Genomic DNA, 24,347 nt, shown 5'->3' on the forward strand with positions numbered 1-24,347 from the left:
GAAGGGTCTCGACCTGAAACGTCACCCATTCCTTCTCTCCAGAGATGCTGTGTGTCCCACTGAGTTACTCCAGCATTTAGTGTCTATCTTCGGTGTAAACCAGCATCTGCAGTTCCTTCCCACACAAAAAGATTTGTGAGGACTGAGACGAGGAAAAATCTTTTCACCCAGAGAGTTGTGAATCTGTGGGATTCTCTGCCACAGAAGGCAGTGGAGGCCGATTCACTGGATGTTTTCATGAGAGAGTTAGATTTAGCTCTTGGGGCAAAGGGAAGAAAGGGGTACGGGGAGAAAGCAGGCATGGGGCACTGATTTTGGATGATCAGCCATGATCATCTTGAATGGCGGCGCTGGCTCGAAGGGCCGAATGGCCTCCTCCTGCATCTATTTTCTATGTTCCTATGTTACACTGTACAATACAATACAATACAATACAATATATCTTTATTGTCATTGTACCCAGGGGTACAACGAGATTGGGAATGCGCCTCCCATACGATGCAATAGTTTAATTAATTTCGACAACAGCAACCCAACGAAACAATTGTAACAGTTTTAGACAAGATAAAGTGCAAGTTGATCTGTGCCGGATCACTGTGCGATGTGACCATCCGGCTCAGCAGGACCGGTTCATAGCAACTATGGCCCTGGGGATGAAACTGTTCCTGAGTATGGAGGTGCGGGCGTCGCAGGCCTTGTATCGTCTGCCCGATGGAAGGAGTTCGAACAGACTGTTGCAGGGGTGTGAAGAGTCTTTGTGGATACTGGTGGCTTTTCTGAGGCATCGTGTGTTGTAGATGCCCTCCAAGTCTGGTAGCTGTGTTCCGATGGTCTTCTGAGCTCTATGGACTACCCGCTGTACAGCTTTCCTTTCTGCCTCCGTGCAGCTGAGGTACCACACAGGGATGCCATGCATTAGGATGCTCTCTCGGTACATGTGACAATAAACCAAACTAATCTAAATGCTGGGAAATTGGAGGTAGCTTCGATGGCTCATCTTGGTCACAGTTTAAGAATAAGGGGTAGGCCATTTAGAACGGAGATGAGGAAGAACTTTTTCAGTCAGAGAGTGGTGAAGATGTGGAGTTCTCTGCCTCAGAAGGCAGTGGAGGCCAGTTCGTTGGATGCTTTCAAGAGAGAGCTGGATAGAGCTCTTAAGGATAGCGGAGTGAGGGGGTATGGGGAGAAGGCAGGAACGGGGTACTGATTGAGAATGATCAGCCATGATCACATTGAATGGCGGTGCTGGCTCGAAGGGCTGAATGGCCTACTCCTGCACCTATTGTCTATTGTCTATTGGTCAGCATGGACGAGATGGGCCGAAGGGCGCCAGCCTGCTGCAATCTGGCTGCCTGAGGCTGCCATTCCGGAAGCGGCCGCTGGGGGGGGGGGGCGGAGGGCGGCAGGGGATCACGTGATCGGCGTTGGGGTTGGACTAATCGGAGGGCCCGCCCCTTGCAGGACCACCCAATGGCAGCGGGCGGGGGGGGGTGGGGATGTAATTGACGCGGGGCTGGACCAGTCAGAGCGCCGTCCTCCAGGCCGGCTGACCAATGAGAGTGGGAGAAAGGCGGGAGCTGGTTGGTCCTTCTTGATTGACGTGGGGCTAGACCAGTTAGAGAGCACGACGCTCGCCCGTTCAGCCAATGGGCGCGGGCGGGGGTTGGACCTGGGAATCCATGAGTGATTGACGTAGTGTCGAACCAATCAGTGGGTCTGCTGCTTGCCCGTTCAGCCAATGGGCGCGGGCGGGGGAGGGAGATGAGTCGGGGATGATGGACGTGGGGCTGGACCAATTAGATGCACCGCCTCTGGCCCTTTTACCCAATGGGCGTGGGTGGGGGGACGGACCTCGGTCCGGGCGTGATTGATGTGGGGTTGGACCAGTCAGATGCCCCGCTGCCAGCCCGTCCAACCAATGGGCGCTGGTAGTGGGCGGGAGCTGGTCCGTGGCTGGATGACTGACGTGGGCCTGAACCAGTTAGCGAGCTCGTCACTGGCCCGTCCAGCCAATGGGCGCGTGTAGGGGGCGGGACCTTACACGGCCGCCGCCCCGCCCTGTCAGCTGGCGGCGGAGGAGGAAGGGGAACGCAACGCGGGGCGAGCGGCGCCCAGCGAGAGATGCTGTGATCACCGCCCGGGCGCCTCGGCTCGAAGCGTAGTGGAGCGGACTGTCGGGCGGTGCAAGCCGGCGAAGCCCCCCTCCCTCCCCCGGCTCCGCTACAGGAAAGGCCGAGGCTGAGACCCAGGCCCGAGGCCGCCATGCAGCCGCTGCAGAGCCAGGCCTGGGGCCGCCTGAGCCGCATCGACCCAGACAGCAACAGCCACATCCTGCTGGTGAACAGCGAGTGGACCATCGGCAGGAGGAAGGGTGAGGGAGAGGTGGGGAGAGGGAGGGAGGGAGGAGATGAAGGTGGGAGGCTGAGGGGTGGGGTGGGGGAAGGGTGAGGGAGAGGGAGGGAGGAGATGAAGGTGGGAGGCTGAGGGATGAGGGAAGGGTGAGGGAGAGTAGGGGGGGTGGGGGAGAGGGGGCTGGGGGAAGGGAGATGGGGATGGGGGAAGGGAGAGGGGGATGGGGGAAGGGAGGGAGGGGTGAGGAGAGGTGGGGGAGAGGGGGGCTGGGGGGAGGGTGAGGGGGGATGGGGGAAGAGAGGGGGAGGGGGAGAGGGGGGCTGGGGAAGGGTGAGGGAGGGAGGAGATGAAGGTGGGAGGCTGAGGGCTGGGGTGGGGAAGGGTGAGGGAGAGGGGGGGAGAGGGAGGGAGGAGATGAAGGGGTGAGGGAGGGTGGGGGAGAGGGGGGAGGGGGATGGGGAAGGGAGAGGTGGGGGAGAGGGGGGCTGGGGGAAGGGTGAGGGAGAGGGGATGGGGAAGGGAGGGAGAGGGGGGCTGGGGGAAGGGTGAGGGAGAGGAGGGGGGTGGGGGAACGGTGAGGGCGGGTGCAAGAGTGAGGGAGGGGCGAGGGGGGAATATGGGGGGAATGGTGAGGGGGTTGAGGGTGGAAGGGTGAGGGTGGGTGAAGGAGGAGGTTGAAGAATGGGAGAGGGGAGTGAGAGTGGAAGGGTATGGGGGGAAGGGTAAGGAAGAGGGGAATGGTGTGGGAGGGGTGGGAGAGAAGGGCGAGGTGAGTGGTTGGGAGGGCGAGGAATGGAAAGGGGAATGGTGAGGGGAAAGGTGGGAGCAAGGATGGAGGGTGAGGAGAAGGGTGAGGGGTGAAGCGTGGTGGGTATGGGGTGCATGGGGAAGGGAGGGTTGAGGTTAATTACAGTGGGGGTATGCTGGATGACTAGAGTACAGGGGGGAATGGAGTGTATTTGTGTATACAGAAATGGTTAGAAAGTGAGACAAAAACAAATTTTGTAGTAGGGCCTGTTCAAAAACAAAAACAGTTGTAGGGCCTATTTCATTGCTGTATCTCCAAATTATGCACATGCCGTCAAGCAGCATCTGTGGAAAGAGAAAGCAGTTGATGTTTTGGGTCAGTGGCCCTTCAGAACCGAGCAGTGTGGCAATGTGGGGCGATTGGGGTCGTGTTAACGACCTTTCTTTCATTTTGGACTGGAAAAGGCTGAATTAAGATTTGTTCACTCAAGGCAATAACGCAGTCATTGTTTCTAACAAACCATTATTAACTGTTATGTCCTTAAAGAAAAAAAAGTATTTGGGATCACAAGTATTCTTTTTTTTTTTATGGTCTGAAGATGAGTCCCAACCAGAAACATCGTCTGTCCATTCCCTCCTTAGATGTTCTCACTGAAATTGTTCTCATTGAGTCTGGGACCAGAGGGCACAACCGTAGAATAAAAAGATGTACAGTAAACCCTTGTTTTGACAGACCCCATTTTAATGGATCTTGGTTATATCGTACAGCCTTGTAGTGCCACGCCTGCCTCCTCAGCTGCCTCCAGCCCCGGCTTCCGACACTGCCCACCCGGTTTGGGCCATTCTTCAACAACAGCACGGACCGTTGCGGCTCACGTTGTAGCCCCTGGACACAACGCTTTCTGCAGGCCGCTGCCACTGACAGGACTCGCTTGGTCACTGTGGGACTGTCTCCCCTCTCACCAGCTACCGCTTCATCCTATCGGCCTTCCCTTTGTCCGCTCCCCGTTCTGCTCCTCCCGTCGCTCAGTTCACTCGGCCTCTTCCTCCCTTCCACTGCCGCCTCCTCCACCACCTCCCCTGGAGTTGCAACGCACTCCACCATGGAAGATGTCAGCGACTGTGGGGAAGGAGGAGGAGGAGGCGACGGTGGAGGAGGCAGTGGCAGAATGGACAAAGCGATGGAAGGAAGTGGAGCGGGGAGCGGACAAAGCGACGGCCGACAAGAGGAAGCGGCAGCAGGTTCGAGGGGAGGGAGTCCTGCGGTGACCGAGCGTGCCCTGTCATTAACAGCGGCCTGAAGAAAGGGTTGCCGGCCAGGGGCTACAATGTCAGCTGCAACCACAGGATTGTTTGGTAGCTGATGAAGAAGGGCTCACTGGGGTAGCCCAGCAGCATCGCTGGAGTAATTCAGCAGACTGAATCAGTCTAAACAAGGGTCCCGATGCCACCTGTCCATGTTTACCAGAGATATTGCCTGTCCCACTGAGTTACTCCAGCACTTTGTGATCTTTTGTGCATTAACCATCATCTGCAGTTCTTTATTTTAACTACATAATAATAATACCTTACTCGGTTATAGCGGGCAATTAGCAATAATGGACACCATTCCCCCCTCCCCCCCAATGGTCCATTCTAACAAAGGTTTACTGTATCTTTAGAATGGAGATGAGGAAGAATTTCTTTAGCCAGAGGTTGGTGAATCTGTGGGATTAATTGCCACAGATGGCTGTGGAGGCAAGGTCAGTGGGTACTTTTAAAACAATGATTGACATGTTCTTTAGTTTACTTTAGAGATACCGCGTGGAAACAGGCCCAACGAGTCCGCACCGACCAGCGATCCCCGCACATTAACACCACCCTACATTCACACTAGAGACAATTTTACATTTATACCAAGCCAATTAGCCTACCTGTACGCCTTTGGAGTGTGGGAGGAAACCGAAGATCTCGGAGAAAAACCACGCAGATCACGGGGAGAACGTACAAGCTCCCTACAGACAGCACCCGTAGTCAGGAAGGAACCCAGGTCTCTGGCGCTGTGAGGTAGTAGCTCTACCGCTACGCCACTTGATTAGTAAAGGCGTCAAAGGTTACAGTGAGAAGGCAGGAGAATAGGGTTGAGAGGGAAAAGTAGATCAGCCACAATCAAATGACAGATCATACTTGATTGGACAAATGGCCAAATGCTTCTGTTCTGATCTATGGTCTTCTGTTGCCTGACCTGCTGAGCTACTCTGGCCGTTTTTGCTCAAGTTTCCCACATCTGTAATCTCCAGAGTCCAAGAGTCCTTGATATCCAATCTAAGCTAGTCCCATTTGACTCGTATCCCTCGTAAGATTTCCTATCCATGTCCAAATGCGTTTTAAATGTAGTTCTTTTTATTTTTGACTGCAACAATTGAATAGGCCAACAGTGCCATCCCTCATCTTCTGTTTCAAACTCTAACTGGCTGTTATGCTCTAACTGGCTGTTATGTAAAAGTAAATGTATTTCCCCAATTGTTCGTATTTCCCCAATTGCTCAGGAGGTAAAAGGGAAATGATTTTTTCCAGTGTGCTGGTGCACAGATTTCAATTTGCCTTTTCGTTGCCTCACAGGTTATCGGCTGCGATTCATTAAGTAATTCCCTCTCCCGAGTCTGAAGATTATGATGCAAGTCTCATTTGAGATTCTAGCGCCCAATCTGGGCTGACACTGAAGAGATGAGATAAACACAAAGTGCTGGAGTAACTCAGCGGATCAGGCAGCATCTAGACCAGGTCACCATAGGAACATGCCCTTCAGCACCCAGTATTGGTTCTGATTGAGAGGAATAGATAGAGCGAATGCACAGAGTCTTTTGCCTGCCAAATCAAGAACCAGAGAACATGGGTTTATGGTGAGAAGGGAAAGATTTAATAGGATTCTGAGGGGAAACCTTTTCACACAGGGTGGTGGGTTTACGGAACGAGCTGCCAGTGGAGGTAGTTGAGGCAGGTACAATAACAACGTTCAAAAGATATTGGTACAGGTACATGGATAGGGAAGGTTTAGGGATATGGGCCAAATGCAGGGAGGTGGGACTAGTGCAAATAGGGCATCTTGGTTGGCATGGACGTGTTGGACTGAAGGGCAGTCTCTGTTGTATGACTCTGATTCCATTTAGTTTGAAAGATATTCAATGCCTACTGTAATGTTCCTTTGGCATGTCTCAATTCCTCTTTTGATTCAGTTAAGTTTTAAATGATTCACTGCAGCGTGTCAGGGAAATACCACCCTTGCTGTGTGGACCACATGTCACATTCCTTTCTTATTCCTCCCAAGCAATTGAGCAGCTAGAACTGCTGCTCATGTGCCAGCTATAGGCCGAGTAAAGCCCCTTTTGACCTGCTCTCAATTCCAGACAGAGCCTGAAAATCCCTTTCAACTGCTTCTCTTCCTGCTTCCACACCAGGCACTGCAATCAACGCCCAGCCCAACCAAGGAGCTCTTGTTGATTTTTTTCTGTATCGCATCTTTTTGCTTCCCCTTAGCATCATCTGAAGGCATTACTTCCACTTACTCACCAACATTGTTAACTTATCGTGCCTTATCCCCACCTTCAATCTTGTACCATTTGCCCAGATTTAGTTTGAAAGATATTCATTGTTTATTTGCATGTTCCTTTAGAATGCCTCAGTTCCTATTTTGAAAAAGTACCTCAACTTTTTGTTGCCTTGAAACGGTTTTAGTTTACCATATGAAGCCAATGTACAAGAAGAGGGTGGCATGGTGCAATAGTGTTGCTGTCTTACAGCGCCAGACACCCAAGTTCGATTCTGACTGCGGGTGCACTCTGTATGGAGTTTGACATTCTTCCCGTGACCACATGGGTTTTCCCCACGCACTCCGGTTTCCTCTTGACACTCCAAAGACGTACAGATTTGTAGATTAATTGGCTTTGGTAAAGATTGTAAATTATCCCTAGTGTGTAGGCTAGTGTTTGTGTACGGGGATCGCTGGTCGGTGTGGACTTGGGCCGAAGGGCCCGTTTCCACGCTGTATCTCTAAACTAAACTTAAGAGATTGCGGCTGTGGAACTTAAAACAGAAATCTCTTCAACTTAAAAAATTCATCCCAAGAATGTGGACATCAATATAATGTTGACATTCATTACCCCAATTGACCCCGAACTGAATAAGCAATTAAAAGTCAGCTCGGTCTGTGGTCAGGCCAGACTGGATGGTGGTGACAGATTTCCTTTGAAGGACATTGGTGAAGCAAATGGATTTGTAACTGCAGTCTGGTAGGTTTAGGGCACCGGTGCTGGGAATAGCCCAAGTTTCACATTTACTATTTGAATGTAAAATCGCTAGCTGGAGAAAAGGGAATTAAAATTTGTCTCTCTGGACTTAAACTCTGGCTGTCACTCCAGTAACGGAAGCACCATCACAGTCGAGCCCTTCCCTGATCTACATAGAAATAGATCTCGGTTGGGATGGACAGACTTGTACTACTTAATGAAGCAGACAAAATGTTTGTTCATAACATTTATCCTGCAAGTAAGGGCGCTATGAGCAAATGGCATCTCTGATATAGATATTGTTACATTTGCTTTGAAGGGCAGTGTTCACTTTTGGTGCTCAGTCATAGCATGTGGGCATCACTGGAAACCCCAGCATTGCACACTGCCTTGGAATGAAAGGTCACATAGAAGCCAAACTAGATCAGGACAGTGGGGTTTTTTCCTCATAAATTTCAATAATCATTTGTGTTTTTAAAAAGTCACGTTGTTCCAAGATCACCTAGAATGATTTTTTTTTTGTTTAAATTTAGACGCTCTCAGTGGGATTTGAACTCTTGTCTCTGGATTATTAATTTGGGTGTTTGAGTTACTAGAGTTACCTAACCACTATGGTGTTGTTCCCTGTTAAATTCATTCTTAGACTGAACTATGTGGTAGAACAAAAATGCTGTGTTAAAGTTATATGAACCAACTATTTATGATCTTCCCAGTTGATAAGATGAATGTGAAGTAGAACAAAATCTTTGGGTACTTGAACATCTTTGCCCATTACTATACCATTCAAACCGTGGCTTCTTTTTACGACACTTCATTTCACCATTGCTATTGAGAGTGTGTGTGTACATACGCAGGACACTTGGTGCATTAGTTATCCTCTTGGTGAGAAGGAATTCTAACAGATGCAGAAATTTGAAATAATTTGCATAACTTGAATTTTTAGCTAAACTGTCCTGTGCCAGAATGAGTTTGCGGGGGTGGGGAAGTGTTTCATTTCAGCAGGGGCAGCAATGAAGCATTGGAGTTGCTGGGGAGAGGTGCTATTTGAAAGCTGGGAATTGCTTTGTGTTTTAAATTTAATTGGACTGGGAGATTGGGTGGAATTTCCAGTTTTGGGGAGGAAGATTTTTTGTTTGTGCTGACCTTGAATTTTCTTTCTTCTCAACGCTTGATATTTGTCCATAATGCCTTTCACCAGATGAAGATTACTCATTTTAGTCTGCAGCACCCACATGTGCATGACATCATTTGAACCGTGCTCCAATATTGTTTGACTTGGGGGCCCCGAATATAAAGATCCAGCTTTCCCTGGTGAAAGTTCAGACCTTGTTGGCTGCTGTATCACGGACTGCTCTTTTCAAGGACTATTTTGTGACTTTTCAACTCCTGTAAGCATGTTGTAAATGAAGTCTTTGTGTAGAACTGCTCAGGTGTCAGCCTCTACTTTTGGTGGAAACCAGTCATTAAAGTTAATGGAGTGTATCTCCTCTCCCCTGGGAGATGTAACATTTATTCTAGGATTGCAGAACTAATGTCCCCGGAGAGATTTGTGGGGCTTGTGATACTGGATATTTCCTGGCAACACAGTATCAAGATTATTCTGTACCTTTTCAATGTGTCACTTATGAATGAAATTCTTCAAGAGATTTTTCCATCTAAAATGTATCCCCATTCCTTGATCCTTGTTGCTTGGCTAGATGGGAACTTGTTAAATAGATTTGGTATTTGTACCTCACCTTAGCAAGAACTGTTGATGTGCTATGCCAGTCAATTAACAGATGTGGTGTTGACTATCTGATCTTGTCTTGGCCTGAACTCTCATTTCTTGTCAGTAGGCCATAATTATCACTTTCCCCTCCCTTTCCACCTACATCCCCTTCCTCTAACATCGCAATTCGTAACTCTTCAATCCTTTAGTCCCACATCTCCTGTCTTTTTATTTCTGCCGATTGTCTAACCATCTGCCGATCAAACCTCACCCCACACACCTCCTTCCACCTCCACCTGTATCAGCCTATTATCAACCAATTACCTGCCAAGCTTTCCTCTCCTCCAGCTTCCACACACACACGCAGACACACACACACACACACACGCAGACACACAGGCACACACAGGCAAGCACGCACAGGCACACACACACACACACAGACAGACAGGCACAGGCACACACACACAATGTCACAAGAAGGATCCCGATCAAAAGCATCACCTATCCATATTCTCCAGAGATGCAGCCTAGCCTGGAGAATCTCTGGAGATGGTGTCTTTTTTTTTGGTTTAATGAAATTATTTTCTTTAAAAAAGGAATTTTGATAGGAGGTTGCAGAGTTTAGAGATGGCTAGCTGAATGCATGCCAGCCAGTGGTAGGAAAATCAAAACTGGATGCGTATGTGACCAGAATAATTAAAAAGGTATTGTCTAGTTTCTTTGGTTAATTATTTTGATTTTTGTCTCTGCATGATTGGAGGTTGAAAACTTGAGAATTAATGGCTTTGAGTGTTCAGATAGAAAGATTTGTGTTTTGTTTCTCAATGTTTGAGTGCCCCAAAGCTTTTTACAAATAATGAAATACTGTAAACGAAAATGACTTCTTGGGAACATGTAGTTAATTTCCTCACAACAGGGATTCCACAAGCAGCAATTTCAGAGATAGTTGTTCAGTAAATATTAGCAAGGATGTAGGTAGAGCTCCCCAAGTTCTTGAAGTTATGTCGTAGAGTGTTTTGGAACGTTCACCTGAAAGCAAACAGATTCATTTTATCTGGCATTTTTTTCAGCACTGCACTGGATTGTAAGCCTGAAAAATGAGCATCATATCCTCGTCCTGGTATTTGAACTCTCGTCCGTTTGATTTGGAAGCGAGACTGGTAGCAATTGGACAATGGCTTGTGACATATTACAAGTTGCTTAAGCTAACATTTTCTTTTTTTTGTGTTTTCTGTGTCGTTGCTCACAGTAATTTGTGTGAGAGTGCTCTTAATGAAGTTGATGCAGTGTCCTGCTAAAGTGGATTGGCCCTAAAGAGGAAAAGATCAGGGAATCTAATTGTTGAGTAAATGAGGCTGATTGAGGTTTGCAATGTGTTGGTCTGTTTCTGGTCAGAAGCTGCCAACATTTGCAATTGTTTTGCATCTGTAATAGAATTGGACACGAAGGTAGACACAAAATGCTGGAGTAACTCAGCCCCGCCCCCTCCCCTGACATCAGTCTGAAGAAGGGTCTCGACCCGAAACGTCACCCATTCCTTCTCTCCCGAGATGCTGCCTGACCCGCTGAGTAACTCCAGCAGTTTGTGTCTACCTTTGATTTGAACGAGCATCTGCAGTTTTTTTTCCTACATTTAGAATTGGACACCATCAATATTTATGTTGGTAATAAATGTAAATTATTAGCACTGCCCAAAAAAATGTCAGCTAAATGATAGAATAAATGAAACTCCCATCAAAATTTTGTCACTTCAATTTATGTTTTTTTTCCTTTTAGGCTGCGATTTATCATTTCCTGGCAATAAACTTGTTTCGGGAGACCATTGTAAAATAATCCGAGAGCATACTGGGCAGGTGTGGTTAGAAGATACTAGGTAAGTTGTGTTTATTTTGATGACCAACTTTAACTTTGCTGAAACATTAATAACATTTTTGCCAGTGATGAGTTCTAACTGGTGTCACTGCCATTTTTATACCATCTGGGTTTGGTTTTGGAGAGAATCGGCAGTGACTTGGCTGTGTCTTCTAACATGGATATGTATTTCAATAGCTGTGTCCATACTTCAGAGAAGGTACCTGGACTGCTGAGTTACTCCAGCACTTTGTGCCTCTTTTTCTTTTTTAAAAATATTTATTTTTATTGAAGGAAAGATACAATACGAAAAACATAATGCATTACATTCCCCTCCATTTTGTTCTTTATATATAACAACAAAAATAACCCTCACCCACCCTCCCTAGACACCCCTTTGCAGCTGATGTGTTCACAATACATCATGTCACAAATACAAATGCACAATTTGACAGCAAAACCTCTACATTCTTCCAAGGCGCAGGCCCATACATATCTACAACATGTCAGATGGTTCAGGATTCTCTCATTCATTGTGCATCAGCCATCCTGTGAGGTAATCGGCAATTGTGTAAACAAAAATAAGTAAATAAATAAAAGTAAAACATAATTAAAGGCAGATCCCCAACTACAATCAAGTGCCCTCAGTCAGTGGGTAGTTCTTTTAGATTCTCAAAGTATGACAGAAAAGGTTCCCATTCTGAATAAAACTTTTTCACAGACCCCCTCAGTGTAAATTTGATCTTTTCTAGTTTTAGAAAAAAAAAACATGCTTTCAATAGCAGTAGTTTTCATTAGAAGATAGACACAAAGAGCTGGAGTAACTGAGTGGATCAAGCAGCATCTCTGGAGAAAAATAATTCATTTAATAGTTTAAATAGCAATTTTTGAGACTGTACAGACATTTAAACCGGAATCTTCATGATTCCAGTTCACTTAAAGAAATCTTTATGCAGCTCAGCTCATTGACTGGGAAGCTTGTTCACGTTGATTTGAAATTGCACATAGCGCTGGAGTAACTCAGTGGGTCAGGTAGCATCTGTGGAGAGAATGGATGGGCAATGTTTCAAATCGAAGAATGGTCTCGACCCAAAACATCACTCATTCCTTCTATCCAGAGATGCTGACTGACCCACTGAAATCCTCCACTGAGTTTGTGTATTGCTCAAGATTCCAATAACTTCACTTCTTGTCTCCCATTGATTTTGAGGTTGCTGTTTTATTGTGATTGCTGCATTTCGCCAGTAGATGGCTGCAGAGGGCCTGTAATTTCACAGATTATAACTGACACCCACAGCTGAAAACTCAACCGTTCTGCTTTGGAGGGAGCTTAATACCCAACCTAGATACACATAATCCCATTTGGGAACTGAAAATAGTGTGTGGGTGGTGGCGAAAGGTGAGTTAAGGCCATCTATGTTAAATAATGTTTGTACTTTGACAATAACAGCTGCCATTTATATAGCAGCTTCATATTGAAATTGTATCAGGCTTTTCTTGGGATTGTTATCAACCAAAAAACATAGATGCCCAGCTATTAGGGTATTTGGCCAGAAAGTAAAGCTGTGTTTTAGGGGAGCGAGAATCAGGGAGTGGATTCTAGACCTGGTATTGGGGATGTCCAAATACGCAGAATTGGAAGTGTTCAGTAACGTTGGCTTTGTGGCTGGAAGAACATGACACTAACAGGATTGTACTCTGTGCAAGGCATTTGAAGTTCCCCTCCCTTTGTTTTGCTCAGCTCGAACGTTTTCATTGTAAATCACTTTGCCCTAATGCTAAACACACTGCAGCATAAATGGTTAAATCCTGAAAGTACCTGTGCAAGTTTGGATTCACTGTAGAACAGTTCTTGTTCCGATGCACAAAAATCTGCCTTCTCTCCAGGAGCTCATACCTCCTGTGGCTTGGAGGCTATTTACAAGCCATTACCAATGAAACAACATCACTGCTCTGTGTAAGCAAGGCACAAGCCCTGGCCAGGTAAACACAGGTGTTCAATAAAAAACACCAAGTGCTGGACTAACTCAGCGGTCAGGCAGCATCTCTGGAGAATGTGATTAAGTGACGTTTTAGGTTGGGACCCTTATTCCAGTCTGAAGAAGGGCCTCGATCCAAAAAGTCACCTCCATGTTCTCTAGAGATGTTGCCTGACCCACTGAGTTACTCCAGCACTTTATTTTGTTAAGCTGCACCTGCAGTTCCTTGCTTCTACAAATGCAGGTGTACTGCTGGTTGCTGTTAAGGATGCAAGCCTATAATATTTTGTATCGTACTTAAGTCGACAAACTCATTTTTGTCCACACCAGTAAATTGCTTAAGTTCTTTAAACTTTGAAGTATTTCATTTTCAGTTGTTACACCAGCTGCCTGAAGCATTAAACGATGATGCAACAAACTTCAAAGTATGTGTTGTGTGTGGCCACAGTGATTGTTTACGTACTAAAGCCTGTGAAGGCAGGCTTACCTGTGATCTTGTTGTGTTCTGTTTGCAGTACCAATGGAACTGTCATCAACAAATCCAAAGTAGTGAAGAAACAGACCTATCCGTTGCAGAATGGAGATGCAATTTACGTCGTCTACAGGAAAAATGAGCCAGATCAGAGTAAGGACATAGAAACATACAAAGTAGGTGCAGGAGTAGGACATTCGGCCCTTTGAGCCAGCACCGCCATTCAATATGATCATGGCTGATCATCCAAAATCATACCCCATTCCTGCTTCTTCCCCATATCCCTGGATTCTTTTAGCCCTAAGAGCTAAATCTAACTCGCTCTTGAAAGCATTGAGTGAATTGGCCTCCACTGCCTTCTGTGACAGAGAATTCCACAGATTCACAACTTTCTGGGTGAAAAATATTTTCCTCATCTCAGTCCAAAAAGACATTGCAGGGAAGATGTACTGCACCTGATTGAAAATCGTTCATTGTTGGTTCCTAAACTAAATGGGTAGAAATGGATTAAGTTAGATTAGGAACCACTGCTCAGCAGTGGGAAGCTGACTCATGTGTCAGCTTGTTTGGGATGTGCTAAACAAGAGGCAGTTTCAACATTTATTTTGTCTGATTTATTGTCCATGTGTCCATTAAGACAAGCCATTATTTGTAATTACCTCATGTAAGCACCACAGCAGATTTCATACCTTGTGCGGTGCAGTTCTGTTCTTGCCAGCCAATGTCGTCTCTTGTAAGCATGTTACTTAGTTAAACATGGTTATGTCTCTCCTTAATCTTCTTGGCACTTGCTGAGTATGTGCTGTATGAATTGCACCAGATGAAAATCAAACATTCAGACTTGAACTGACGAATTCTCCCCTCATTCTTCCCTACTTATTTGATAACTCTCCACTGCAATCATGGTCGGTTAATGCAGCAAACAGAAAGAGACAGAGTTACATTTATGTGCACCTTTTCTGCTGATTAGGGTGTGGCGATTGTTAGTGAAAGTCAGCATTTTCTGTTTTTTCAGATGTTGCTTATTTGTACAAAGCACTGAATTCTGAAGAAGAGAGCCTGGAAGATCCTATGGGTAATTATTTCTACTTGCATTTGGATGGTTTGAATGTGTGTGACATGTATCTGATTGTAGAAATAGATGAAAGTGGAAATGGTATAAGCAGAAACCGGTTTATGATTGAACGATGATTTATGATTGAACCAGAATGAGGATGAGTTTGGACGACGGGAGATGGTAGGATTGCCAACTGTCCCATATTAGCCGGGACATCCCGTATTTTGGGCTAAATTGGTTTGGACTGTACGGGACCGCCCTGGTCCCGAATTCGTCCTTGTCCCGAATTTATGAACCTAGGGGCGACTGTAATAGTTCTTGAATTACTAATGTTATTTGAGACACTATACACATTTAATTAGAAGAATTGGTTAAATAGGAATGTATTTGAGTTATTTGGAATGGAGAGTTTGTTGAAAGTAAATTGGGGTAAACTATATTTTCCAGTCGGTAAGCACTTCAGATATGTAGAAAGTACATGCAGACAAGTGAACAGTTGTGAGGACTGGACTTGTTTAGTTCTGAGTTAGCCTGGGTGCATTGGGATGAATGGCTATTTTCTGTGCTAAAAGATTCAAGATTTGTGCTCTGCTTTCTTCATTTAGCTTCAGCAGAGTTCTAAATATAATCCACAATTAAAATTTCATATGGAATAAAATGTGTCAACGTTTCTGAAAATGAATCGTCATGGCGGCACAGTGGTGCAGCGGGTAGAGCTGCTGCCTCACAGTGCCAGAGACCCTGGTTTGATCCTGACTTTGGGTACTGTACCGTGTGTGGAGTTTGCACGTTCTCCATGTGACCACGTGGGTTTTCTCTGGGAGCTCTGGTTTCCTCCCATGTCCCAAAAGCTGCGGGTTTGTAGATTAATTGGCCCTCTGTAAAATTGCCCCTAATCTGTAGGGAGTGGATGAGAAAGTGGGATACCGTAGAACTAGTGTGAACAGGTAATTGATGGCCAGCATGGAATCGATGGGCTGAAGGGCCTGTTTCCATGCTGTATCTTTCAATTCACTTATGGTTGGTTTGTCGTGGACAGGATCATCTTGCACTCTGGTTGAGCAGATTATCAATGAAACCTCAAGCTTGGACAGCAGCTCCAACCAAACCACAGTCGCCAGTCCACTTTGTTCAAAGCAAGTTGAGCCCCCTTCCCGCGAGGATCCACAGCCATGCACATCAAACTACAATCCCTTCTGTACCTCTGCGATGGATTCTGACTCGATTCAACCTGCTGCTTCTGCTCTGCAGCCGTGCAGTTCCTCAGCGGGACCCGTCTCCATCGTCGCTGGGCCTTCTGCACTCGCACACATAACTAGCTGCTCGGCAACATTTTGGACTTCGTGTCCACAGCCTCCCAGTCCTCATCCAGCGCCCTCACGGACTTGGACGAACGCAGAGCGCACACCAGGATCCGAAGCCCAGGAGACAGCGGTTTCTGCCGTTCCGGCCAAAGAGGAGGATCTAGAACCAGCCAAAAAAAAGCAGAAAAGGGGCAAGTCTCTGTTCTATTCACATAACATAGTTTTTATTCCTGGAGTTGTTTGTTTTCATCAATATTGCATCCACATATCTAGCCCACACTTCCAAACAAAACAATCCAATCCATCTGACTTCTATTCTTATGTGTCTTCTGGTCTTTATTGATGTCCGTGAAGCCTGCAGTTGGGGTGGAGATATAAGATATTGTTTTAATGTTCAATTTCTTTGCAATCTCCTGTTAGTGTGAATGTCACATACTGACTATGATAGCCACACTGACAGTATACGTGTGAATATTGATTAAAATACCAAGTGCTGGAGGAACTCAGCAGGTCAGGCAGCATCTCTGGAGGAAATAGCAACATAGAAAATAGGTGCAGGTGTAGGCCATTTGGCCTTTTGAGCCAGCACCGCCATTCAATATGATCATGGCTGATCATCCAAAATCAGTACCCCATTCCTGCTTTCTCCCCATATCCCTTGATTCCATTAGCCCTAAGAGATATGTCTAATCCTCTCTTGAAAACATCCAGTGAATTGGCCCACACTGCCGTCTGTGGCAGAGAATTCCACAGATTCACAACTCTCTGGGTGAAATAGTTTTTCCTCATCTCAGTTCTTGATTCTTAAATTCCTAAACCCCTTTTTCTTAATTTATAGGGCAACATTTTGGGTCAGGACCCTGATGGAGTAGTTGGGGAGAAAGCTAGTAAAGAGTGGTAGGTGTGGGGCAAAATCTAGAAGGTAGGTACAGGCGAGGAGGGAAGAAGTGCCCTGATCTGAAACACTGTCAGTTCATTTCCCTCCTTAGATGCTGCCCGACCCGCTGAGTTTCTCCAGCACTTTGTTTTACAATGGAGGTTCCAGCATCTGCAATCTCGTGTGTCCCTGTGGATCTTGACAGGTGTTTGAATTGCAACGGTTTCAAGGTTATGGGGAGAGGATGGGAAAAGGCTCCATAAAAGTTGTCCCTTTTATGAGCACGAGAGGAGCTTTCATGAGTGGGCTACCTTTGTACAGTGACTACGCTGAATAAACCTGGAAGATGAAGGGGGGGGGGGAAACCTTAAGGAATTGTTCCAGATTTAAATAAAGATAAGATATTTTCTTTAAAAATTAGAATAAGATTAAATCCTGTAGGGTAACCGAGTTTCACTGTACCTTTATTAGTACATGTGATATGAAACCTTGAAATCCAATGTGTGTAGGAAAAAAACCAGATGCTGGTTTAATTGAAGGTGGACACAAAATGCTGGAGTAACTCAGCGGGTCAGGCAGCATCTCTGGAGAGAAGGAGTGGGTGATGTTTCGGGTCGAGACCCTTCTTTTTTCCGAATAAAGATATTAGGTCCAGTTTTTTGACCGCTTCTGCTGAAGGCTTGAACCTAAAGCATCGTAGAATCTTGCTGCTCAGGGGCTCCATGCGGCCCACTGTGCTTCTACTAGCCCTTTCATTTTCAAATGTTAATAGACTGTGCCAAACAAAGCTGTTCCCAGTATGTCAGTATTCATGACAACAATAAGCCCAAACCAGTATATACTCCAGCACATTGTTATTGAAACTTTGCATTCTGTTTATCTTTCACCAAATATGGTAGATTTTAACATTCGATACTGTTTATTTCAAAAATGCTTCAGAGAATGATGGAACTTCAGAAGCATTGCAACGCACTGAAGACCAGAGCTCAAATGTCAGGCATGAGGATCAAGGGACGTTGGAAGGAAAACAGCCGGATAAAATGGAGGAAACGCTCACCTGCATCATCTGTCAGGATTTGTTGCATGATTGTGTCAGGTATGACTGGTCTCCGTGGGATGGGCAATAGTTTTGTCACTTGGCGAGTTCTCCAATGCTTCAAAATGGCAATGTCATGTACTTTCATTCTCTATCTCCAGTGACAACTTCAGTGATGGGACTGGGTCCAATTTTAGCCTCCAAGTGAACTAAAATTTAAGATTGGCGGTTTAGATTTTTTATGAGAGATACAGCGCGGAAACAGGCCCTTCGGCCCACCGGGTCCGCGCCGCCCAGCGCTCCCCGCACACTAACACTATCCTACACACACTAGGGACAATTTTCACATTTGCCCAGCCAATTAACCTACATACCTGCACGTCTTTGGAGTGTGGGAGGAAACCGAAGATCTCGGAGAAGACCCATGCACGTCACGGGGAGAACATACAAACTCCGTACAGACGGCGCCCGTAGTCAGGATCGAACCCGAGTCTCCAGCGCTGCATTCGCTGCAAGGCAGCAACTCTACCGCTGCACCACCGGTTAATTAAAGGGCAGAAAAAGGCATTGTATCCGTCATCCTTTTAATATGCAAACATTGTGCAACTTTACGTACAAAGTAACTATTCTCTGGGAGAGTTAACGCAGTTAACCCATAAATCTAAATTCTTGTATGTCGGTCCATCAGGAAGTACTTCAGTTCAAATGTTGTACTTGTAAGAAATAAGAGATCAGATAAATGCCAGAACATTATGTACAGGTAGGTAGGAGATGGTCTTGGCATCTTGTTTGGCACAGACATTGTGGGCCGAAGGGCCTGTTCTTGTGCTGTACTGTTCGATTTTCTATCAAGCAAGATGTCAATACTTCTAGGCATCAATTTAAACTGGTTGGATATAACTTTGTCTCTTGTCATCTTGCAGCTTACAGCCATGTATGCACTCTTTCTGCGCAGCCTGTTATTCAGGATGGATGGAGCGATCGTCACTCTGCCCAACTTGTCGTTGTCCTGTTGAACGCATTAGCAAGAATCACATGGTGAATAATTTAGTGGAAGCTTATCTCCTGCAGCACCCAGGCAAGCCATTACATCGCTTTTATTTGGGCGGGAAAGATTGTGCACCAATGTTTAGGAAAGAACTGCAGATGCTGGTTTAAATCGAAGGTAGACACAAAATGCTGGAGTAACTCAGCGGGTCAGGCAGCATCTCTGGATAGAAGGAATGGGTGGCGTTTCGGGTCGAGTCCCTTCAGACTGATGACATGGGAGGGGGAGGTCCCGCCCCCTCCCCTGACATCAGTCTGAAGAAGGGCCTCGACCCGAAATGTCATCCATTCCTTCTCTCCAGAGATGCTGCCTGACCCGCTGAATTACTCCGGCATTTTGTGTGCACCAATGTTTGTTATTCCAAGTGCTTAATGTGATTTTCTATTTTGCGTGGGGCTTGGTAAGGAGGAACCTTGGGTATGTATTACAATCTTAATTATTTATTCTAGTAAGCAACTAATGCAAACAATAAAATTGTACCTTGCTTGTGGCTATTTGCCTTTGAAATTGGCAACCAATTGGTGAATTTTCCCATAGTCATAAAGAAACCTTTGGGGAGAGAAGGAATAGGTGATTTTTCGGGTCGAACCCCTTCCGAAATGTCACCCATTCCTTCTCTCCAGAGAGGCTGCCTGTCTCGTTGAATTACACCAGCATTTTGTGTCTATCTTGTCTTAATATGTGTTTGCTCAGGGTGGGGAGGAAAGGAATTCATCAAAAAGAAGTGGCATTGAGTCACGGCATTTGCATTAACAAACCAAATCGTAATGATTTTTGCACGCTATATATATTTATTTCAGAGAAGTGTCGGAGTGGAGAAGAACTCCAAAGTATGGATGCCAGGAATAAAATAACACACGACATGTTGCAGCCAAAGATTAAACGGTCGTTCTCCGATGAAGAGGTCAGCTCTGAGGACTTCCTGGAACTGTCGGATGTAGACAGTGAGTCTTCCGATATCAGGTGGGTTTTCGAAAGTCCTGCTTTGCTTGCGGGAGGACTTGCACACAATTGGTAGAACCAGTGTTATATTTCCAAGTCACGTGTGTTACTCGGAGGGGTGTCTGTGACTGGCGCTGCTCCCATGGTGTGAAGGTTACACGGTGTGTGTGGGGGGGGGGGGGGGGGGTCATTTTCCACAGGCTACTCAGTATCTAACCTGGTCTGGTTGATGTTAACTTCCAGGATACAACGTGCTGGAGTAACTCGGATGGTCAGGCCGCATCAGTAGAGAATACGGATAGGTGACGTTTTGGGTGACGTTTTCTTCAGACCCTTAACCCCATGGATGTTGATTTTGGCGTATTTGGCAGTGGTTATGTCCTTGAATGGTAACCTAGGCCACAATAGTGGCGTTTGGATAGGCACATGGATATGCAGGACATGGAGGGATATGGATCGCGTGTAGGCAGAGGAGATTCATAGAAATATAGATGCGGGAGTAGGCCATTCGACCCTTCAAGCCAGCGCCGCCATTCAATATGATCATGGCTGATCATCTAAAATCAGTACCCCGTTCCTACCTTTTCCCCATATCCCTTGTTTCCTTTAGCCCTCGGAACTAAATCTAACTCTCTTGAAAATATTCAGTGAATTGGCCTGAACTCCACAGATTAACAACTCTCTGGGTGAAAAAGTTTTTCCTCATCTAAGTCCTAAATGACCTACTCCTAATTCTTAAACCGTGACTCCTGGTTCTGGACTCCCCCAACATCGGGAACATTTTTCCTGCATCTGGCCTGTCCAATCCCTAAAGAATTATATATTTTTCTATATGATCCCCTCTCGTCCTTCTAAATTCCAGTGAATACAAGCCCAGCCGACCCATTCTTTCATCATATGTCAGTCCCGCCATTCTGGGAACTAACCTGGTGAACCTGAGCTGCACTCCCTGAATAGCAAGATTAATTTAATTTCGCATCAGGTTTGGCACAGGTATTGTGGACCCAAGGGTCTGTTCCAGTGCTGTACTGTTCCATGTTCTGCGTAGTGTTGCCCAGGTCTTGCTGTGTGCAGTTGTGAATCAATCCATCTTGAGGAATTGCAAACAAAATTGAATATTGTGTAATGGTCAACAAACATCAATTCCTTTTCTTATCGAAGGATAGTTATATTCTGTGCCTTTTTAAAAAAAGAAAAGCAGTTTCTTTGTATCGCACTGCATTGCACATATTTCAGTGGAGCATTAAAATGGTTTGGGGCGGATTCCCTTCCTGTCTCACTTTAGATTCTGTATCCATTTGCAGTCAGCCGTACATTGTGTGTCGCCAGTGTCCTGGATACAGGGCCGAGAACAATCAGACTACTTTCTTGCAAGGTCAGCACAGTGGAACCTGCGAGCTGCCAGCTTTCAGACCACCTGGTGATGCCCCCTCAACCTCGACCAGCTCTCCTATCAGTAAGTCACCACAACCAGAATGACTAATGTCACTATGCTAATTTTAATTAACTTAAAATTGAGATCTTGATTAATTTAACAATTGAAATGTTTTCTTAAACACTGAGGTTTGGGTGGGTGGCATTTTTCTTTGCTGCAGTGGTTTGCACTGATGTATTTTCCATGGATTCACTTTGGTCAATGGGAAGGAAGATTGTACTCCAATGTATGATGGAACTTTATTTATCCCAGGAGGGAAATTGATCTGCCAACAGTCATAAAAACGCAAAATACATGAAACATGAGATTAAAGTGATGAGTGGAAAGGATTGGGGATGTGCAAGGATTGGGGGGGGTCAGTCTCAGTCTCAGTCTACCCCACGACAGAAGGGGGAGGAGTTGTACTGTTTGATACTGTGTTGAAGTAATTGTTCATTTTAGTTGTTTGCGTATCTGCCGTTTGTGCTATCTCCAGCCCAATACTGATGCAGTCACAGTAGGAACTATCAAAATCAAGATGAGGAGATGTCAGACGTGAATATTGACTAAGTGGAATGAGCCCATCCACCCTGTTTTACAGTCTGAGCTGACAGACTTCATCCTCGAGCGGCAAAATGTGCAGGAAACAAACTGCAGATGCTGGTTAAAATCGAAGGGAGACACAAAATGCTGGAGTAACTCAGCGGATCAGGCAGCATCTTGGGAGAGAAGGAATGGGTGACGTTTCGGGTCGGGATCCTTCTCTCCCGAGATGCTGCCTGACCCGCTGAGTTACTCCAGCATTTTGTGTCTGGCTTCATCCTGTTTTTCCAACATCCTTTTAAGAGCAAAATGCTATCTCTATACACCTTTGCCATTTGTGATAAAGCAGTCATTCTGATATCCCTCTGATAAACATTATGAAATTTAGTAATCACTTCCATTTATATTCATCATCAGCATATCACTACTTCTGTGAAAGCAACCTCTCACTGGTAATTGTTTCGGCTCCATTAATTATTTTACGTACTGTTGTAGTCGTGAACATGTTGGACATTAAGGGCTACACACTGGAATGATGATCTGATTAATCATCTACTTAATATATAATTAACCAATAATGCTATTTCATTTTTGTACTATTTGAATGAACTATGTAAACTATCCAAGCAGCAAATTTGTTTTTAGTTATGTAGTTATGAATAATCTGTTGCATTGAAATGAGTGATCAGTTTAATATGAAAATACCAAACTGTTGTCCACTTCGGCAAGATCCCGCATGGTAGGTTAGTCCGGATGGTTAGATTGTATGGGATCCAATGTGAGCTGGGATTCAAAATTGATGGAAGGATCAGTGATGGTAATGGAGGGTTGTTTTTTTTTCACTGGTGTACCGCATGGGATCTGTGCGGGACAGCTGTTCATCACCTCAATCATTGTTATAGGTGACCATGTAATTAATGTGGTTTGTAAATTTGTGAATGACATCAAAATTGGTGGTATACTGGACAGGGAGGAAGGCTGTCTCGATTTACAAAAGGACCTGGAACAATTGGGAAAGTGGGTCAAGGAATGGCAAATGGAATTTATCGATGCAAATGTGAGGTGATGCATTTTAGTAAGCTGGACCAGGGCAGGACTCGCACAGTAAATGATAAGACCCTTGCAGAGTTATAGAGCTGTGATACCTTGGTCTACAGTTCCTGAAAGTGTTGCCACGGGTAGATGGTAGGTGGTGAAGAGGGTGTTCTGCACGCTTGCCTTCATCGGTAAACCTATTGAGTACAGGAGTTGAGATGTCATGCTACAGCTATACAAGATATTGGTGAGACCACATTTGGAATAATGTGCACAGTTCTGGTCAGTCTGCTATCAGAAAGATGACTTTCTGCTGGAAAGGTTGCAGAAAAGATTCACCAGAATATTACCAAGGCTTGAGTTATAAGGAGAGGCTCGATAGGTTGAAATCTTTCCCCCAAAGTGCTCAAATGCTGAGAGATGACCTTGTAGAGGTGTACAAAATCACGAGAGGCACAGGTAAGATGAATGTTCAGTCTTTTTCCCCGGGGTCGAGCAGTTCTGAATGAGAGGGCATGCTTATGGTGAGAGGGGAGAACTTGGAGAAAGACCTGTGGGACAATTCCTTTATGCAGAAGGTGATGTGTATATTGAACAAGCTGCCAGACTAAGTTGAAGAGGCGGGGACAATAGTGCTTTTTAAAAGATATTTAGACATGTACAAGGACAAGAAAGGTTTAGAGGAACGTGGGCCAAGCTCAGGCAAATAGGACTAACTCAGTTTATAAAACTTGGCCATTATGGACGAGTTGGGCCGAAGGGTCTTTTTATGTGACGTATGACTTTGAGTTTGTATGCTGAATATTTAACAGTCAAAACAATCATTCGTACTTAGAAGTTATGTTTTCTGGTTTTGGTGTATGTCCAAACGTTCTAACCATCCCCATTGTTTGTGGTTGTTTTTGAGCAGCTGTCCAGGAGTACACCTGCCCTGCTCGGGGCCCTCATAGCATTTGCACTTGCTGTTTTCAACCGATGCCTGACCGGAGGGCAGAACGTGAACAGAATCCAACCATTACACCTCAACAATGTAGGTGGACAGACCGCAGCATCATCAGCTCTTGCGCTGCATCTTTTTAGTTCACTCAAATGGAAGAGGGAATTGGGGGGAGGGGGGAGGTTGGCAATTCTGATGTCTGACTTGAGCTGCTTGCCATTGAATCCCACGTTTTGTCCAGGATTAGATGGCATGACTCCCGCAAGACCTCAGTTTGCTTAACTTTTGCAAACCGAAGTTGTTTTTTAATGTTCATCTTATGTTTTGGGTCATTCTAAGCGTTTGATGCGAATTGGTTTCATTAATCATGGGACCAACTGGAGCATGAAGTTGTTAGTCATGCAGCGCAATAATAGACTCATTGACCCATTGGGTCTGCACTGACCTTAAAGTACCCATCTATATAAATAAATCCTACACTAATCCTCCTTTCCGTATTGTTACATTACCACCTCCTTCCCCCAAAATGTACCTACACTAGGGTTAATTAACAGTAGTCCAATTAACCTACCAACTCGCACATCTTTGGGAAATCGGGGTGGTATGGTGGCACAGTGGTAGAGTTGTTGCTTTACAGCACCAGAGACCCGGGATCGATCCTGACTATGGGTGCTGTCTGTATGGAGTTTGTGTGTTCTCCGTGTGACCACATGGGTTTTCTCCGGGTGCTCCAAAGACCATCCAAAGAGGTACAGATTTGTAGGTTAACTGTAAACT

The 24,347-nt window shown here is 45.5% G+C and overlaps 1 protein-coding gene across 2 annotated transcripts in view; it reads left to right on the forward strand.

Moving 5' to 3' along the window:
• The first annotated feature begins 2,043 nt into the window (after positions 1–2,043).
• The window catches only part of chfr (checkpoint with forkhead and ring finger domains, E3 ubiquitin protein ligase), a 33,023-nt gene continuing 10,719 nt past the window's right edge, over positions 2,044–24,347 (forward strand). Inside the window, exons 1-10 of one of the 2 annotated variants that reach the window (XM_078421379.1) lie at positions 2,044–2,371; positions 10,852–10,948; positions 13,421–13,530; positions 14,393–14,452; positions 15,474–15,929; positions 17,555–17,711; positions 18,575–18,729; positions 19,500–19,662; positions 20,946–21,097; positions 23,544–23,663. In XM_078421379.1, the coding sequence (XP_078277505.1) occupies positions 2,263–2,371; positions 10,852–10,948; positions 13,421–13,530; positions 14,393–14,452; positions 15,474–15,929; positions 17,555–17,711; positions 18,575–18,729; positions 19,500–19,662; positions 20,946–21,097; positions 23,544–23,663 (1,579 nt within the window). In that variant the 5' untranslated portion in view covers positions 2,044–2,262. The remainder of the gene's footprint in view (positions 2,372–10,851; positions 10,949–13,420; positions 13,531–14,392; positions 14,453–15,473; positions 15,930–17,554; positions 17,712–18,574; positions 18,730–19,499; positions 19,663–20,945; positions 21,098–23,543; positions 23,664–24,347) is intronic. The other variant, XM_078421380.1, reaches the window with a different exon arrangement.

This window comes from Rhinoraja longicauda, chromosome 25 (genome assembly GCF_053455715.1).
Source record: "Rhinoraja longicauda isolate Sanriku21f chromosome 25, sRhiLon1.1, whole genome shotgun sequence".
Taxonomy (NCBI): Eukaryota; Metazoa; Chordata; class Chondrichthyes; order Rajiformes; family Arhynchobatidae; genus Rhinoraja; species Rhinoraja longicauda.